The sequence below is a fragment of the Sprattus sprattus genome, assembly GCF_963457725.1.
Source record: "Sprattus sprattus genome assembly, chromosome: 10".
NCBI classification, from domain to species: domain Eukaryota; kingdom Metazoa; phylum Chordata; class Actinopteri; order Clupeiformes; family Clupeidae; genus Sprattus; species Sprattus sprattus.
The window spans coordinates 9948931-9967664 of record NC_137908.1 but is presented as its reverse complement, the minus strand read 5'-3'; the positions used below and the strand labels follow the sequence as shown (position 1 = coordinate 9967664).

The following is an 18734-nucleotide window of genomic DNA, read 5'->3' as shown; positions in this document are numbered from 1 at the left end:
AATCAATCCATGTGTTTGTCCTTTTTTTGGGTGCTCAAATTGTCCCAACTGGCTCACCTTCATGCTTCAGAAGAAATGCGTATTCCTACTCTTACTACCTGTAAGTAGCATTAAAGTAAGGCCTCTTCTTTTCGATGAATACGTATCTTTTTTTTTTGTTGTTACCATATTCTTGTTTAACTAATCTTCTGGTGTTTCAAAACATGAGCTTTCAGTTTTGCCCCAAGTAGTGAGGCGTATGATTTTGAACTGTAATAGGATTGCAGATAATACCCCAATGATACGTACACCTTAATATTTTAAACTGTTATGTGCAGTTCAGACTGAACATGCAGTGCTCCAGACCAGGGTTTCCTCTGGAATCATTCCTTGCCGGTCTTTGTTCGGAAAGCATTTATTTTACCGGACAAATTTGAAACTCCAAAGTCTTTGCAGCTTGACATGCGCATAGGCCGCATCAGTAGCTGGCTTTCCATCAAACTCATTAACACATTTTAAGCGTTTTAATGAAAAAGGCTAAAGAAAATACGTTGCATAATTTTTTATGCCAATTATAAATTTCACAAGGTAGGAGTTGCGAACAGCTCTAAACATAGGTTTGTCAGGGCAACTTAAGCTAAAACATGTAATGAAATCAACAAAATGTGAATAAACCCATTTCCATCAACCTTAGTCACAAAATATACCCTTAGAGAGTAAAGAGTAAATAGAGAGTTAAACCAGCCCCCTTTAGGGAATTGATTTCTTATTCAACCTTTTATGCAAATTTGAAGTGTTTCCACCCAGGATTTCCTATACGAATTATCAAAATTTGCATTAAAAAGTTGGGATTCCAACTTTTCTTTCCTCCTCCAGAGGACTTTGCAGTGCCATCTTAATTTGATTATGCCGAGAGCAGCCCCTCTCTGTTGGCATGCTTGACATGGGCAGAACACTAGCAATGTTAGCAAGTGTAGCCCAGTCGCGGTTCAGCTAGCTGAACTCATAAATAAGCATAAATAATCCTGCTCTAAACCGCAAGCTCTATCCAATGAACTAATAGCGGAGGTCAGAGTGGCCTGTTTTAACCAAATCAGCAATGCCATGGTGGACAAAGCATCTCAGCACCTACAAAAAGAACAGAGTTAGTGTGTGTTTACCACCCTGTTCTCGCTCTCACACATGGCGGCTTAATCGCAATCTTCTCTGGACTTGCATCCAGTAATTTCCTCTGATTCTTTCTTTGCGTTGTTTGGGGGGGGGGGGGGGGTGTTCAGTTAAGTGGATCATTTGTATTAATTTACGTCATTGCAACCTCACCGCTCATCAGGAATAGGAAGGAACTGTATGTAGGAAACACTTGTAAGTTCCTGATAGATGTCTTATATTACAGCTTTATTTGCATCACTGATTCTATTAAATGACTCAACAATTAATGACTTAATGAAATATTGTCATGCCACACAACAGATTTAAATCTGCTGTTAAAACTCCACTGCCATTTTTATCAGCCGTTACACTTGACTAGTCAGTGTACATTACATCGACATGCTGACTTACTAACAGTCGTTATCTCAGATACCCATCATTTAATTGATATGTTAACACAGAAGACCTGTTCTTAAATGCAAGCAAAGCCTGCAACATTCCTTGTTTATTGGACCAAGTGAAAGCTTTGAAGTTGTAGTGTTTATGTACTCATTTCAAGTATCTAGCCAGTCAGATGAAGTAATTGGCTGTTTTCTTATTTTTATTATTTTAATGTTAGAAATAATTAATTAAAAAGGAGCTAAAACTTACTACTTTCAGACCTTAAAACTCTAGCCAAATATCGTTTTGCAGCCCTTTGAAATACATCTAAAAATGTCAAATCAAAATATGTTTTTCATCAGTTAACCCCAATGTAAGCCAAGGTGTCATTAACTATCATAAAAAAGATAACTGACAGCTTTCAATATTATTTATTTCATCTTAAATCAAAATGTTCATCATAGATGTGGCCAATCCATAATCCTTTTTTTTAAATGTGCTTTCGCACTACCGTGCATTACATTATGCTGGTCGTATTTGGCCGTGGGTCGAACTATTTAATTTGCCTGGTGTGGAGTGGTCCTGTGCAGACGTATTGCTCTTGGGCATTTATTTAGCATGATAAAGGATTTAAAAGGTTTGTGTCTCAGGTTAGCCAGCTGTATGTGTTTTCCTTTTTCCTTGAAGCTCTTGAAATATGGATGAGAGTCGGTCTGCTGGAGGATTGCTGCCTGTGGCTTTCTCTCGAGCAGCTGTCATTTCGGGGTTGGTGTGATGCCTAGAGGCTACCGCACTGCATCCTAACTCTTCTGAAGAGCAAATCCAGCTGCTTTCTACTAAATTCCGCTTGGGATATAGAGAGGATATGAAACCCCAAAGGGGTACCTCTTCTCCTCTTGGCTCCATGAGAGCATACATAGTGTATCCTTATGTCCTTCCCACCTGCCCCTCCCAATTAGACACAGTGAAAGTGAAAGTGAAAGTACTCTCTACTCTCTCTCAGCCACAGAACTTGAACAAATACGAGTGTGCATACACACAGACGTGGCCACACGCAAACACTAACACAGACACGGAAAAGCAGACCCACAATTGTTATTCTGAGTCTGGGACTCCTATTCATAAATTCCTTTGTGCATCTGTAGTTGTGTTTGTACCTCGCTGATCAAGTGTTTGCATGGCCGCCTGGGGTGCTATGCTATGGCATTGACATAAACCACACGCTTACGTGCATGCATGCTGATTGATTGTCTCCATCATCAGGCTGCTTGTGTTTCATCCACTGCTATTATGACCCCCCCCCCCACACATCAAATGAGCTTGGCATCCTTATAAATAAATAAATTGACTTGGACTGTTGATATTCTGAAGTGATCAAGCTGTAGTTTGATTTACTTTTTTTATGTATTTATTCATTTGTGTATTTATGTATTTGTTTTGGGGTAGTATCCCTTCAACACTCTAGCTAGTCAAGCCCTCCACCCTCTCTCTTTCTCTCTCTCCCTCCTCTATTTTAATGTGCCAATGCACATCCTGAGAATGGAGTCATTATTATCAGGACATCAAGTGGTGTGTAATTAACAAAGTTGGGGCCATAAAACACTGGCCTGTTCCAGGCCATCCTGTTCAGGATAACCTTACTTTTAATGAAGTGCTGCTTTAACATTCATTAAATAAGGATTATCTCTAGTTCATTGCCACTTACAATATGCAAGGAATTTGTCATTTAAAACGAGATGATTAGGTGAGTAGTCGGTGGGCAGAGCAGCTGAGAAGGTTATGGTAATGAGGGGGTTCTTGGTGACCTTTCGACATATGAACGGTGGTGGAGGGTCTGTGAATGAGTGGAGGTTGGTTTTGATGAAAGACCCTCGCGGAGCCATTTTCTAATCTTTGCCGGTCCAGTCACAGGCGCCCAGGGGCCGTTGGTTTTGTGTACGGGGTTTGGCTCCAGCGGCGGCAGTGTGGGACATGAGGAGATACGGGCTAGAGAGCCACGGCGGCGATATCAAGCCACCCAGACAGAGAACTCCACGGGCTTACTCTCACTTTTCTCTCTCTCTGTTTTTCTTTCTCTTTCTCTTTCGCTCTATTTAACTCACATGCACTCTTTCCCTGGCTTTATCTCTCGTAGTAGGCCTCTCGTTTCTCTTGATCTGTCTTTCTTTTTAATTCAGCTGTCCCTATTCGGCTCTGTTCTTCTTCAGCTTTAGACTCGCCAAGATGTGCTTGCTCGTCTCTTCTTATTCAGAGAAAGGCAGTGCTTTTCCCTTTCAAAATCAGTGGTTTTACAATCTATGAAAACTATATAGCTATCACAATAACATTACAAAGAAACCGACGCAAGAGCACTTATTACTAGCATCAATGTCCAAGCGTGTTAACAAGCTTGCTAACATCGCTAACGAAATTACTTGCTTGTGGCTTAACTTAGCGAAACCTGTTGAAATTGGCTTACTTTGTTTATGACAAACTAGCGAGTCAACAACTTTCCTAACACAGTCAAACATCAAGAGAGGGGAACACAAGACAAAGCAAGACAGCAAACAAGTTACTGAATAGTCCAGCAGAAAGTAGCCACCTACCTGCCAACTCCAGAAACTCCATAGTGTTACATTAAGAAGTGCACCCACCCACATATACAAATACAGACATACCAAAATATAGGTGCACTTCAAATTATTTTAAAGAGACACAGCTGGAGTCAAATGCAAACAGAGACAAACTCAAATATGCAAACGTGCACATATACTGTATGTAGATATTATAAACTTTTCTGATTTCCTTTTCCATCTTTACACAAATGTGGAGGAACATTATACTGTTATATTGTTGTTTTTTAATACTATGGTTTTATCGTATGACATTACATAGCCTCAGATATATGTGTCCAAGGTAACACATTGCTGAAAGGTTTTCTTTTTATGGTCAGAACTGAGGGGATCACATGATCCATTTCTGATCATGCAGCCTTGTCAAAGTTGACTGAAATGTAACTGTTTACCTGGTATAGTGAACATAAAGATTTTGTGTAACAAAGTAATGATCAAATGTGCCTTGTAGAATCATAGTACAATGCTTTTACAGTATGGAATATTAGGAAAAAACCTTAGAGATGAATTATTTCAAAGGTAGTAGAAAGAAATAGATATGATGGGCCTCTGCTTTTATGGCCCTTGTGCATTTTTTCTTACAATGATCCATTACCGTTTTAATAGGTCATGCAATGCCTTAAGTGGTCATCGCTAATGTCTCCCTGTACAGTAGTAGTCCACATTTTAATTCAGTGACAGAGTAATGAGATTGAAGCTGACTCACACCAGTAAGAGCTATAGTCCCTTAAAACCAACCATATTTAAGCTGACCCATCCCTTAAAAACAACCATATTTAAGCTGACCCATCATTAATTTATGAGCAGGCACTTATTGAAAGCAACTCCAAGTGCACTGAGGTCATCGGTTCTATTTTAGAATAGTTTAAAATTCTATTTTAAAATAGTTGAATAGAATAGAAATTTTTTAATGCACTAGCTGGAAAAGAGAGCTTATTACCTTGGTGTACAACTGGTTTAGCAGTGGTGATCTCACAGGTTTTTTCACTAGACTGTTTGCCTGTGTCGTGTGACTGATGTGCTTTGTCCCACATGGCAAGGGAAAAAAAGCAGGAAAATAAAACGTCTTTTCCCTTCAAAGCTTATGCCATCTTTCCATAATCTCCCCGCTCGACTTTTGCAACCACCTGTTAAAAATGCTGACGGTCCACAATTGGCTGTTTTAAAAGTCTAAGCCTGACCGCAAGGCTCAATCCCGCTTTGGGGTAGGTCATTGCAGAATAATAACCTTTTTATCTATTCATCAATTTTGTTTGGGGGGTCATTATTCCAAAAGCCAGCCTGAACCTGTCGGAGTCACTCTAGAATCTGGAACAGTGCATAAGATCTCTCTCTCGCTCGCTCACTCTCTCACGGTGGTTAGTGCGCTCAGATGTGGCTTGCTCATGTTGTGGCTGACTGTCTTTATTTGGTGGATCGTAAGGGGAGGGGGTGTGATTGGTCTTTCCCCCTAGTCTTTTGTCTGGGTGTCAACTTTCTTTTCTCTTCTCTGTGGGGCCATTTGAAGGAAACTTGCCAAGAAGCAGAAGGAGACGGCCAGCAGCAGCACCCAGCGTGAGATGGGCCCCGTGGCCACGGCCGACAAGAGCACGGGCAAGGTCAGCACCCTGCACAAGGACGACCCCTTCTCCACCAGCAACCAGGACCTCAATGGCTTCTGTGAGTACTCTATGGGCCCTATCTTGCACCCAGCGCAATTGACATTGTCACCGACGCATGTATAATTCCTATCTTGCACCCGGCGCACAGCGCGATTTTTCCTCCAGAGGCGCGCTTCGAAATGAACTTGCGTCGACATGGGCGGGGGCGGAACAGAGAAGGCGTTTCTCTGGCGCAAGTGGTATTTTGCAGTTTCAAAACAACGCCGTGCGCCGTGCGCCATTGACCAAAAAAAAGCTGGTCTAATGTGAGGCGCAATGTCTAAAGTCTGTAACGCGTATTCAGAACGCTATTTTAAGGGCGCATGTGCTTGCCCGCACAGTATAGGACCTATAGGCTACACTTTACTTCTGTCGTCTTCACGAGAGATTTACACCAATTGTTTGGCAAGCCATATATAATTACAAGGAAAATAAAGTATTTATCACATGAGGAAATCATTGTGATATCCGTATCCAAGACATTTTAAAACTAGGCATACATCTAGCGTACACAATTGACCCAAATGATTCAGGTTAATTGAAGCTGCGTGACATTTGATTTATTGTATGGCTTTGTTGCATTTATTTAATGCCAGTATTATTATAAATCCTGTAAACTCATCTTTGTGTATGTGGACTTTATTTATGTACCTTGGGTTTGGTCAGCTGGTGCACTGGCTTGGGTGCCGATTTCCATGCCCCCAAATCCCTGCAGGCTCTCAGGCGTGAGGGTAGACGTGGCGATGTCCTCTGCTGCCGTCAGATCCTGGGTCGAGGCAGATCCACCTCCCGTGAAGGCACGAGAACGTGTATTACCTTCCAGCTTGGATGTCCCACGTCTCCGGACGTCATTATAGCGTTTTCGGCAACGTTTTCGGGTGCCCCGTTGCAGAAACAATCACGGCAATATCTTGACATGCTTGCTTGACTTTGCTTACTTTTGGAGGGTTTCTCGCATCCCCATATATATCTATCTCCCGGCTTTTTACAAAGCCATACAATAAATCAAATGTCACGCAGCTTCAATTAACCTGAATAATTTGGGTCAATGTGTAGGCTACGCTAGATGTATGCCTATTTTTAAAATATCTTGGATATGGATATCACAATGATTTCCTCAAGTGGTAAATACTTTATTTTCCTTGTAATTATATATGGCTTGCCAAAAAATTGGTGTAAATCTCACGTCGGTCTCCTCGGCTGTGAACTTTTCCGGTCTTCCACCAGGTAATTCCGCCATCAGAATAACAAGCCGCTGTGGACTATGCGCTCCTCGCTCTTAAAGGGAATGTGAAATGACGCTCGGATTGGTTTATTGCATGTTACGCCCAAACAACACCTATGGCTGAGTAACCTCCTTTGGACCAACCCTTTTGACACTTGCGCTGGACGCAAGTGTGTTTTTTCCGCCGTTAAAATAGCAACTGCGCCATAGAGCCGCCCACACAGCTACTTGCGCTTGGCGCCGTCCTACTTGCGTTTCTGATCGGCAAGATAGGGCCCTAAGACTCCATGGCTCCACTTGGCTCATTCCCACCTGTCTTCTTTTTTATTTGACATTATTAGTGTTGAATCTTCTTAATCTTCTAGTCTATCTCCCTTGTGTTCTGTTTGACTATCGCTCTCTAAAATTCTCTTGAGCCCATGTTTGACCACAATCAAGAGGCCATCGATTTTCTTTGCCTCTGCAGTGTTGACAAATTCACGGGTGCAGTTCCCGTAGCACTATATGCCAACCCCTCCATTGCGAGAGTTTCTGTATCCTCAAATTGCTGGTGTATTCTTTTGGCCTGTTATAAATAAAGGTGTTATTTTGTAGGTCTGTCAGACCTATCAGCACCAACACTGTTTGGTCTCTAAGAGCAAATATACCTCTATTCAAGAGCTCTGTACCCATCTGCTTTCTCTATGGTTAGATGGCTAAGGATGATTGGAATGCTGCATGCCGCTTTAGTTTTAACCCCAGTAGCTCCTCATCCACTGCTGTGTAGACTGTGTGGAGGCTCCCACCCCTACCTCAAATAAACAGATATTTTTCTGCAGCTTCATGGGATGAATACACATCAACTAGTGGAGCTTGTTGAAAGGTTACCTCTCCTGAGGCCCCCGTTGTAGATCTATGCAACATCAACACACACGCCCTCCCTCGAATCCTTCACCTGCCCACTCTGTGGAAACTTAAAAAGGACTTACTGGAGTCTCGTCTGGGGGCGCGTCTCCCCAGCAGGGGGTCGTCAGTGATCTGGATTTAATCATGGGACTGCCTGTTAAAAACTCTTCCCATGATGCTCGGTGTCAGCCGGAGAAGTCGGAGGTCGCCGCGCTCTGACACGCTCCCAGCGCAGAGAGCCGGTCAATCTCCCACTCCGGCGCCCATTCATTCAGTCATCAGACGCAGGGGCCTGGCTCGCCTGCTTTTAACTCCACCAACCCACCAACGCTAAAAGGGAGCAAGTGGAGTTCACTGAGCTGATACGATGGCCTTAAGTCCTGCTTTACCTCCTCTTTTGTAGCAGACTCTTGGCATTTTGTTTATGCCTCGTCTAACTCAGCGCTAGTGTCAGTGTTCATGAATGAATAGTTCCATGCGTATAGTGATTTTCTTGCATACCCAAAGCTCTTTACGGACATCACAGGCCTCATCTCACTGCTGCCGATGTGTAATGCCGCCCTAGGTGATATGACAGGAGACATTTTACACCAGTGCTGTCATCACACATTGGCTGGGGAGTGGGGGAGGTGAGAAGACAGGAAATTCACCAGTTGGTTGATTGTGTTACTTTGAATATGGAGATAAAATGAAGAAGAAATTTAACATTTTGTGCCCAGTAAAACCTTTGGTCTCTCTGTCCAGCACTGAGGAAGCTGTAACTAGGTCTTGCCTCCCGTAATATTTCTCCTCAGAAAATTACATTTTGGCCTTTTACAGAGTTCACAGCGTCCAAAACGTGAAACCTAAAAAAAGCAACCCTCATAATCCAGTATCATCCTTTGCCTGTGAATTTGATACAGCTATATTTTGCTCTGTTCCACACCAAATTGGTAACGCCGTCATGTGGGCCTTGTTTACATGAAATGCACCTGTATTTGCGATGATGTGCACCAGGAAATGATGCATTTAATGGCAGGTTGAATACACACATAATCCTCGTGGAATGAGAGTCCCAGGTAATTACACGCCGACTCATCAGTGTGGCAGTGCACAGTGGCAGTCTGTTTTATGCCCCTCAAATTACTCTTTACAGGAAACCAGTCCCGGTGTGGTGTGGTTGATCTGGTTGATTCTTGTGTGTGTGTGTGTGTGTGTGTATGTGTGTGTGTGTGTGTGTGTGTGTGTGTGTGTGTGTGTGTGTGTGTGTGTGTGTGTGTGTGTGTGTGTGTGTGTGTGTGTGTGTGTGTGTGTGTGTGTGTGTGTGTGTGTGTGTGTGTGTGTGTGTGTGTGTGTGTGTGTGTGTGTGTTTGTGTGTGTGTGTGTGTGTGTGTGTGTGTGTGTGTGTGTGTATATTTTCTTATCAGATCATTATGAGCAGGAACAGGATAAAAGCTAACGAGGCCCCTCTCTCATGATGTCCAGTTACCTGACATACCCAGAGCCTCATTGCTGTAAAAAGGACTCTTATGCAGAAAGATGAGGCTTAAACTCAGCAGGTGATATTGTGGACTTGTTTTTGACAGAGAAAGAGGAAGGAGGACATCAGCATGTAAAACGGCAGATCTCTATGCCAGAGCTGGTCACACACTGAGTGTAAAATGAAGGCCATTTTTCCTGGGGAAGTGTGCTGTGTAATGGCATCTGTGGATTAACAAATGGCTAAGCCTCTGTTTAGCCTTGCCTGGCCCTCTGTATGCCATGGTGCTGGGTGTGCAGCTGGGTTTGAAAGCATCAATACTGTTTTCCTCCCACATTTGCCTACTGGTTTTCCCATGTGTATGGCCTGTCGACATTTACAGCACTAAAAGTGTAAGGGCTAATGAAAATGTATGTAGGATGTCATAGAAAGTTAATAAAGTCACCATGATGCACTGAATCAGTGTATGCTTACCCAGAGAATCAATAGTTGATCTTTATGCAGAATCCAGTAGAATCCAGCTGATTCACGTAATGTTGGTTTCGTTAGGGTATAATGCGGAGGAGCACACAGGACTTTTTAGCAGGCAACTTACTAAGTGCATTTTTACCTGTCTTATGTTGAGTTGCTGCAAAGATAAACCATCCGTTGAAAACTGCAGGGCTCACTCTCTCCATCTGAGTGTGTGTGTGTGTGTGTGTGTTAGTGGGTGTGTATTAGTGTGTGTGTGTATGTATGTGCGTTTGTGCACGTGTATGTACATGTGTGTGTGCGCTTGCGTGTGTGAGTGTGTGTATGTGTGTGTGTCAGTGTGCGTGTCTGTGTGTATGTGTGCGTGTCTGTGTGTGTGTGTGTGTGTGTGTGTGTGTGTGTGTGTGTGGGTGTGGGTGTATGTCAGTGTGTGTGTGTGTGTGTGTATGTCAGTGTGTGTGTGTGTGTGTGGGTGTATGTCAGTGTGCGTGTCTGTGTGTGTGTGTGTGTGTGTGTGTGTGTGTGTGTGTGTGTGTGTGTGTGTGTGTGTGTGTGTGTCAGTGTGTGTGTGTGTGCGTGCGTGCGTGTGTGTGTGTGTGTATGTCAGTGTGTGTGTACTGGTAAGCATCTAAGGGTGTCTAAAGTCTCCCTTGTGTTTCCTTCCCTCAGCATCCTCCTCCCCCTGCTCCTTCTCTGTCCAGGGCGGCAAAACTCTTCAAAGCAAAACCCTCCTCAACTCCTACTACTCAGGTACAGCGCCTTCAAAAAATACAACACTGTGCTTTGAGACTTTCTCTTTTTCCCCCGAAAGACATCCACATTTTTCAGTAGTAGACATGTAAAATTTAAAATGTATGCTTTGAAGCGAGATATATTTCCTCCGGAGGTTATCTGTGGACGAAATCTAATGTAAACGAGGATTTTTGTGTGTGCTGGTGGATTATAGTGTGGAAAAGACATGACTGTTTCTTCTCCTTGTTCTTTCTAGTGTCCAAAGAACCGGTCCCTGCAACTGCATCGTTAGGTAAGTCCCTCTGATCCCTTGCTGACAGGATAATTGCCGCCATGACTTTCTGAGCATGTGTCCTTGTTTTTACTTGGCGGGAAGCGTTGATTTGAGTTATCATTACCATATGTCCACACGTGCCACGTTCTTTGCACAGAAGTGTCCTGTTGACAGAACAAGGTGTGAGATTTGAGGGGAAGATGTGGCGTCACCGACGGTGTGCTTAGCAAACAGAAGCGGCCGGCTTTAATTGAATACCGGGAAATGTGATTAGAGGCGCGCGGCCTCCTGGAAATAGCTGAATGCTAATTTACAGATTTGAGTCCGACCGCGTGTGTCTATGTGACAACCCCAGCTTCACCTTGGCTGAGCACACACTGACAGATGGAAATGCCAGACCCATTTCCAAGTGCTTTCTGTTTGCTACTCCCCACAAACTCACCCTTTATGTCCCCGTCTTTCTTTTGAGGAGCAGATTGATCCTTCCCTTGCCAATTAGATTGACTCTCAGGATCTGAGGAGGAGGAGGAGGAGAAGGAGTATAAGTCTTTTTGTGGTTTCTCTTGTGGGCCACTTTTGCTTTTTCACCATCCCACATCGATCACTCTCCCACTGCTCTCTTCAGTCTCCCAGTACCTGGACGCAGCCAGTGTTTGATTTGCGCACCAGTCAGAGCTGGCCTGGTAAGGCTGTTTTCTTTGGCTCGGCTGGGTGTGAGCTGACCATCTGGAGGGTGTCTGGACGTGCCGTGCTCATGTCCGCAGCCCTGCCACACAAAGGTTGGATGCCAGTCACGGAGAGCCTCTCTCTCCCGCTGTGCTCGCACAAGTACAATAGAGCATATCCCACTCCCACAGCCCTACTGTTGACTTGGGCAATATCACAGTGCTCGCTGTCCTGTGGGTTCTGTGGATCTGCTCAGGCAGCCTAAGTCTGGGGGAAACAAACACAGGCAGCATACTGTAGGACCAGAGATGGGAGAGGAGAACGAGGAGGAGAGGGATGGGGGGGGGGGGGGGGGGGGGGGGACGTGGGGGCTGTCAGCGTAATCTAGAGCATTAGAGGCTTTCATTGATTTCAGCGATAAATTTGTCCTGTAAGACATCTGTAAATTGGCCAAGGTACATGCCATAATCATCGTTGCAGTCCATAATTTAGCTTTGCCTATTCATCCCAGCCTGCCATGCCTGTGGCGGGACCTGGAGAGAAGCTGAATAAATGACTGTGGGTGGGAGAGAGAGAGAGAGAGATAGGGGTGGAGGTGGGGACTGGGGTTGGAGAATTAGTTCTTCATGGCGGGATACTAGTAAAGCTCTGTTTTTCCCCAAAGAGCATCACTGATGTTTCAGAAAGAGAAAAACAACAGATGATTGAGAATGTAATTGCCATGGTTACAGTTTTCACAAATTTCAAGTAGACACATCGGTCCCTTGCTATTCCTGTTCCAGACTCCCTTTTTGTGTTGAATTGGCCATGGGAAATGAAGTCATGGGAGTTTGCTTCACGTGTTAAACCTTCACTGAAGTATGCACCGATACATTACAACTATTACACAGTTTTTGAATAAATAAATCTAGCTAGTCTTTGTTTTCATTCTCTCTCTCTCTCTCTCTCTTTCTCTCTCTCTCTCGCTCTCTCTCGCTCTCTCTCTCTCGCCCTGTATCACTGTACCATTTTCTGGAGTGCTTTATTTAGAGACATGACATTTTAGACAGAATAACTCTGAACTGCACTATCGGTTGCTTTGGTGTGACTTGCTGTTCACACCTCAGCTGCAAGACAAAGGAAGAAAGAGACAGTTTTGGGGTGTAAAAATTCATGGGGGGCGGAGATGGGGAGCGGAGCTAGAGGACAGGAAATTGAGGAAAAGGAAAAAAAGAAAGTTTCGGCAAGACACAGACAAGAGGGAGGGAGGCTGAATCAAGGTGGAGAAAGAGAGAGAGAGAAAGTGAACAGTGAAGAGATTGTTTGAGAGGGGCCTGCTCTGGCGTTCTCTCTCTTTTGCGCTCTCTTTCGCTCTCTTTCTTTCTATCTCTCTCGTGTCAGCACCATGGGCTGTCAGGCAGGTGAGACAGGAGAGGCTCGGAGCTGGATTAATGGCTGGCCTGAGCGCGGGATCAGTTTCAGGGGGAGGAGAGAACTTTCCCTGGGAGTGTAAGAGAGAACTCGCACCGGGACTGTCCTCATTCTCCTCTTGCTCATCCTGGAGCTCTCACTATCCACAGAACTCTCACTGGCTGTTGATCTAAAGAGCTTTTATAGGGATTTTACAACACTTTATTCCTAGTCAAGTCAACACTGTCTAAACAGACTTAGTTATTAGAAGCAGATTCTAAAATGAATGAATGCAGACTTAGTATATACCTATGGGGTACAATATATTATATGTATTTTATTTAATACATAAATCTGTGTCCAAGATCTGGATTTTCTCCTTAGAATAATGGCACAGTAACATAACTTGTTCGGTTGTAATGCTGTTTTGAAACCCGGACTTAGACTGTCTTTCTGACCCTCCTGAGAGATACAATTTCTAACATAAAAGTCTTTCTCAACACTGTATTTAGCCTGTGGAACTGTGGGACATTTTGCCGTAATTTTAAATGTCATCGTGTTGTTCCTATTGAAAGGGCTGTCAGATATATTTTGGCATGGCTGATAATCAGTGTTAATGGAAGGCAACAGTGATAAAGTGACTGTACTGATAATTGAGTCTAATGCCGTTTCAGCACCACTCATTAGTCTCCGGAGCTGACGTGGTTGCTAGGACGTAGTCATCCCATAATGTTGGGGACTATTATGAAAGTGCACAGCATTAAAAAAGATGAAAATGATTCTTCTAACAGCCAGCTGCATTCATCAGACCGTGCATGAAACAGGATGTCCATTCTGAATATGATTACTCATTTTCTGAAGTAGTCAACTTTGTGGTCAGGCACAATAATCTTGTGCAGTAATGTGTGGACATTTCAGGATGTTCCCAAGCCTAATGAAGGCAATTTGTGTTTGGATGGTGAATATGGAACGCACTCTCCTCTTGCACTCTATGTTCAACCCTGGAGATAAATAGGAGCATGCTGTAGACTTATTCGTAGACTTAGAATTAGAATTAGAAAATGTATGTATGTGGTGTGTGTGTCCATATGTATGGAGCTGGACAGCCAACAAAAACAGACAATATTTATGGTGATCCCCCTTCTGCAGTTCACTGTATCCCCAATTCTGTCTCGCTATGTTTTTTTATTCTGGTCACACTGTGCTGTAGAGGGCCCAGATTTCACTGAGGTGACCGTGCTCTGGAGGACTGCTTAATATGCTCAAATGTGCCCCATCCGTGCCTGTATGACAGCTCACTTATGTCAGAAAACCAGGGAGCATGTGGGTCTTTATTAAACTCTCTGATAACAGTAAATGAAATAACCGTACCACTGAGCCCCAAAGTAGTTTCCCTCCAAGGTCAATAAATCAAATCATTAGCATGAAGATATCTTAATCAGTGCAGCTTTTCAAAAGCAAAGCCTCCATGTACTGTAATGTATATACATATTATGCCTTGCTAAATGCATATTTGACCTTCAGTGCAGCCCTAAGCATTAGTGGCTCGATATTTCAGTGGCTTGAACGTTAGCAAGCGCCTGGTAATATTTACAACATAATATACCCACTGGGCTGCCACTAAGCGATACCTTTTTGCAAGTGAGACAAAAACACATGAATAATGAATTAGGGCAGCGCTGATAGGGTTGAAGGTGGGTGAGGTGGTTGGGGTGGGGGGGTCCGTAGTGGATTGAGAGGACCCTCTCTTGGGCTCTGGCATACACCGATAGTTCCCGCTTGTCCTCGTTGGCGGCTGCTGCTCCTGCTCATGCTGCAACAACAACCCCCCCCCCCCCTCGTCAGTCCCACCTCACCTGACCTCTCTCCTGCTGCGCAGACGTGCACAGCTACAGAGACCTCTGCCAGCGCCACACAGCTGGCACGTTAATCTTCACCTCAGGTTGTCTCCCATCATGTAGAAGTATGGTGAGTGGGGGACTGGGGGTGCGGGAGACAGGGTCTTGTGAGTAATGAACGAGAAGCAAAATGCAACACGTTGTGGCAGGATGTCAAGAGGAAGCAGCCGTAATTAGGCAGCTGAAACAACGCTCCATAGCAATGTTTGTTCAGAATAAACAAACAAACAACGTCTTCTTTTGAATGGTTAACCTCACCCACTGTCATTATCGTTGACATTCAATTCACATTTGAATGCTAGAGAGATATTCCAAGGGTTTTACAGCGTGTTGGCTGCCTACAGCGGGGATTTCAAGTGTTGTTCTTTTAATCTCTCATTGGCCACAGCAGGTTTTGTTTGTCCATCGAATCTCACAGGTCGCTTATTCAGACGGAAATATCAGGGAGGTCTTTGTTTCCCTCGCCATACAATGACTGTGCTAATACCCCTCGCTCCTTTCCTGCGGCTAGCGCACACTCGGAGCAATGTCATGCTAAGACGTCATGGAAAATTACCCATGATTCATTAAATTGTCGCCGTGGATGTTTGGAGTGGATTATAGTTTTCGAGAAGAGAATCACTTTAAGTGTGTAATGAATTTTCAAGATAATTAAGATGCAAATAGTGCCATTAATAAAACATGGGCCAGTATCACCCCACCCCCTCTTCTACATTTGCGATGGTACTTTAAGTATTTAATGTGTGTCATGCCGAGAGTTTCTCCACCATTTATCTTCCCGTCCTCACACTAATGGACTCATTAGTGGCTATAGAACTGTTCCAATCCACCCAATCCTAATCTTGCTAAAGAGTCTATTACTGGAATGTCTTTCAGACCAATCACATCGGGATGGGAAAGTGTCACTTGGAATAGCCGTTTAACTTCTGCCTCTTGAGATTGACTTGTACAGTACCACTCAGCCAAGAGTTGTGGCACGTAGTTGTCTAGCAACCCACTGCACCGAAGAAGATGAGTTCAAGTTATATGTAGAAGTGTGGAGTCGAGTCTGAGCTCTCTATTATAACTTTGAAATGTAGGTGTTTCAGTTCAGGGTGGATAGTAGTTTTTGTTTTTTTGATATTTTCATTCACATTGCTTAGATTGTGGGAGCTAAAGAGCAGGAGAGTATCTGTTTCTCACCACAGCTCCGTTCCCTCGCCAATCCAACTATCAGCACCTTTCTTTAGCTCGTTGTGTCTTTGATGCTTCTCCGCTTCATCTTTCTGTGTCTCTCTCGCCTACAGAAAGCAGCCACAGTGAGATGACCCAGCCCTCCCTGACCATCCAGACGTACCCGTACGGGGGCTGTGAGTCGGTGGAGATGTCCTACCAGGCGGGCCAGTTCCAGCCGGCCATCCGCGTGGCCGACCTCCTCCAGCACATCACTCAGATGAAATGCGGACAGGGCTACGGCTTCAAGGAGGAGTATGAGGTACGGATGTGGATATTTATCTTGCAGTGATGGAGTGATGAAGAATATGTCCAGTGAACAGAATTGCGGTGTTAACATTTCTAATGCAGGACAGTGAATGCTTGAGGCATTATATTGGCTCATTAATCATTCATATTTGAATAAATGTTTAATCATTGTATTTAAAGATTAAGAAAGAAAACTGTTGCAATTTGTGGCAGAGAAGTTAGCCGATGATAAATTCTACAGATAAAGTTTAAATAAAGTTTATTTAATTCTGTGAATGCTGAAACACTGAGGACTGTATCTTTACACTTGCATTCTCTGCATTCCTCTCCTCATAGTTTATTGATTGTTTCACGCACGCACACACACACACACACACACACACACACACACACACACACACACACACACACACACACACACACACACACACACAGACACACACACACCATAATAAATAACTAGTGGACAGTTAAACATTAGTATTTTAAATACATATAGTTGCCCACTGTAGTCCTGGGAATTTAAAACATCCTCTCCTTTTCCATATTAAATGCATAGACGGAAGACATCCACTAATATATGTAGGCACTGATCAAATATTTATAGAAAGCCTATTTGAAAGGCATTAGAATTGACTGTTAAACAAACAGAATAGTTCTTTAAAGTGATATATGCTTGACTCCCCTCTACCCCAGTACATAATCAATGTCATACGGCTATATCACCATCACCATCAGACGAACTCAACATGCTGGCATTCTGGCAGCCATAAAAATGTTCATACATAATGTAGGTCTTATACAACAAGAACACGGCACAGAAAATAGTTAATTCTGAGAGTTTTTGTGTAATTTGTCATTATTACGATGATTATTTTTTCAATGTCCTTGAATTCATTCATTCGGCACCAAATCTCATCCTTTGAAGCTCGGACCAATTATTTTCATAGCAAAGAAGGAGTGAAAGTAGGTGAGGTATTTGAAAGATCTGGGCTAACTTTATACAGCCGTTTGGCCTTTGTTATGAAAGAAGAGTAATGCCCTTCAATCATCTCACTCAAGCCATACAATTTCCCTCCTACTAAAACAAAACAAAACAAAAATTCCTGCCTATTCAATTTGATCAAGGCAATAGTACGTTTCTAGGATTGTCTTGGAAGAAATGAAAGTCAAGCGAATAAACATTCATTTGCCTGTCTTCTCCTTTACATGCTATACGGTGGAATAACTCATTCCTCTCTTTGCTGCAGTGCTCTTGTGCAGCACGTCATAATATGGGCAGAGAAAAACCAGCAATCTGGGAAGGATGTTAAAGTCTGTTTACTTTGGGCCACGGAGGCATGCCTGGTGAGGTGTTCTGAGGCGCGCCCCACCTCCCTAGAGTAGGCGTGAATGGTGGCCTTCTGCCTGAGCCCGCTGCCTCTGTCTGGGCACGGCCGTAAACACACAAGATGCAAAGCCTGCGTCCCGCGTTCACTGTGCCACGCTGATAAAGCCAGCAATTGAGCTTCTTATTTAAAGGGTCATTCATCACAGAGGACATTTTTATATCGGCTTTTTTGTTATCGCTCCTTCCTCCCCCCTCTAACCTCATTTGCCTCACTATTTTAAAGCGCCAGCCCATCGCAAATGAAGTTGGCACTCTTTAGGGTTCTCATAGTTCACTCCTCTCGCCGGGGCCGCGAGCTTGCTTTGTATGAAATATAAAGGTCATATATTATTTTAGGCAGTCGGTGGTTGTGTTGGTGGCGGTGGGGGCTGGGGGGGGTAACTTGGCATGCAGTCCCGGTTGCGGCTTTGAGCCAAGTGGATCGTGACTTGGGGACGTGAGTGGGCCTCCAAGAGAGACAGGCGTTTGACACCGCCTATTATGCGACAAAGAGGCTTAGTGTTTGCCTGGAAAACCTCTGACGACTTCATTCACTGGTGCTGAGGAATTTTCGGGGCGACCATTTCGTCTCGAAGAGAAGCCATGCGATTCTGTAACGTCCTCAGACTGTTCTTGCAGGCGCAGGCGAGATGTGGAGGCGTGTTTGTGTGTGGGTATTTTCATTCTCCAAAGCACTGCACATGTGTGAGTGTGTGTGTGTGTGTGTGTGTGTATGTGTGTGTGTGTGTGTGTGTGTGTGTGTGTGTGTGTGTGTGTGTGTGTGTGTGTGTGTGTGTGTGTGTGTGTGTGTGTGTGAGCGCTTGTGTGTATGAGGAAGATAAAGAGAATGACGGAGAGAGGGTGATCCAGGCCTGTGATAAAAGCTGATCATGGCCACCTGTATGTGTGTGTTTGTCAGTATAATAGCCCATTAATCACCACTTGACAGCTGCACGGGGGAGAGGAAGGAGAGAGACTCAGGAGAAAGGAAGAGAGAAAAGGGAGAAAAAGAGGAAAAGGGATTGGGATGGAACAAGGAAGAAAGGACTTGTGGGATATTCCAAGGAGGCCAAGCATCACTGATTGCAAGACGATGACAAGCGAGGACACGAGGAGGTGCAGATGATGTCCTCTCGCGTCCTGC

The 18734-nt window shown here is 44.1% G+C and overlaps 1 protein-coding gene across 1 annotated transcript in view; it reads left to right on the top strand.

The window, feature by feature from the left end:
• ptprt (protein tyrosine phosphatase receptor type T) overlaps positions 1-18734 on the top strand; it is a gene marked incomplete at both ends in the record, with an annotated part of 201112 nt that overhangs the window by 152131 nt on the left and 30247 nt on the right. Inside the window, 5 exons of the mRNA XM_080846147.1 lie at positions 71-100; positions 5629-5780; positions 10471-10551; positions 10790-10825; positions 16047-16234. Coding sequence (XP_080702273.1) covers positions 71-100; positions 5629-5780; positions 10471-10551; positions 10790-10825; positions 16047-16234 — 487 coding nt within the window. The remainder of the gene's footprint in view (positions 1-70; positions 101-5628; positions 5781-10470; positions 10552-10789; positions 10826-16046; positions 16235-18734) is intronic.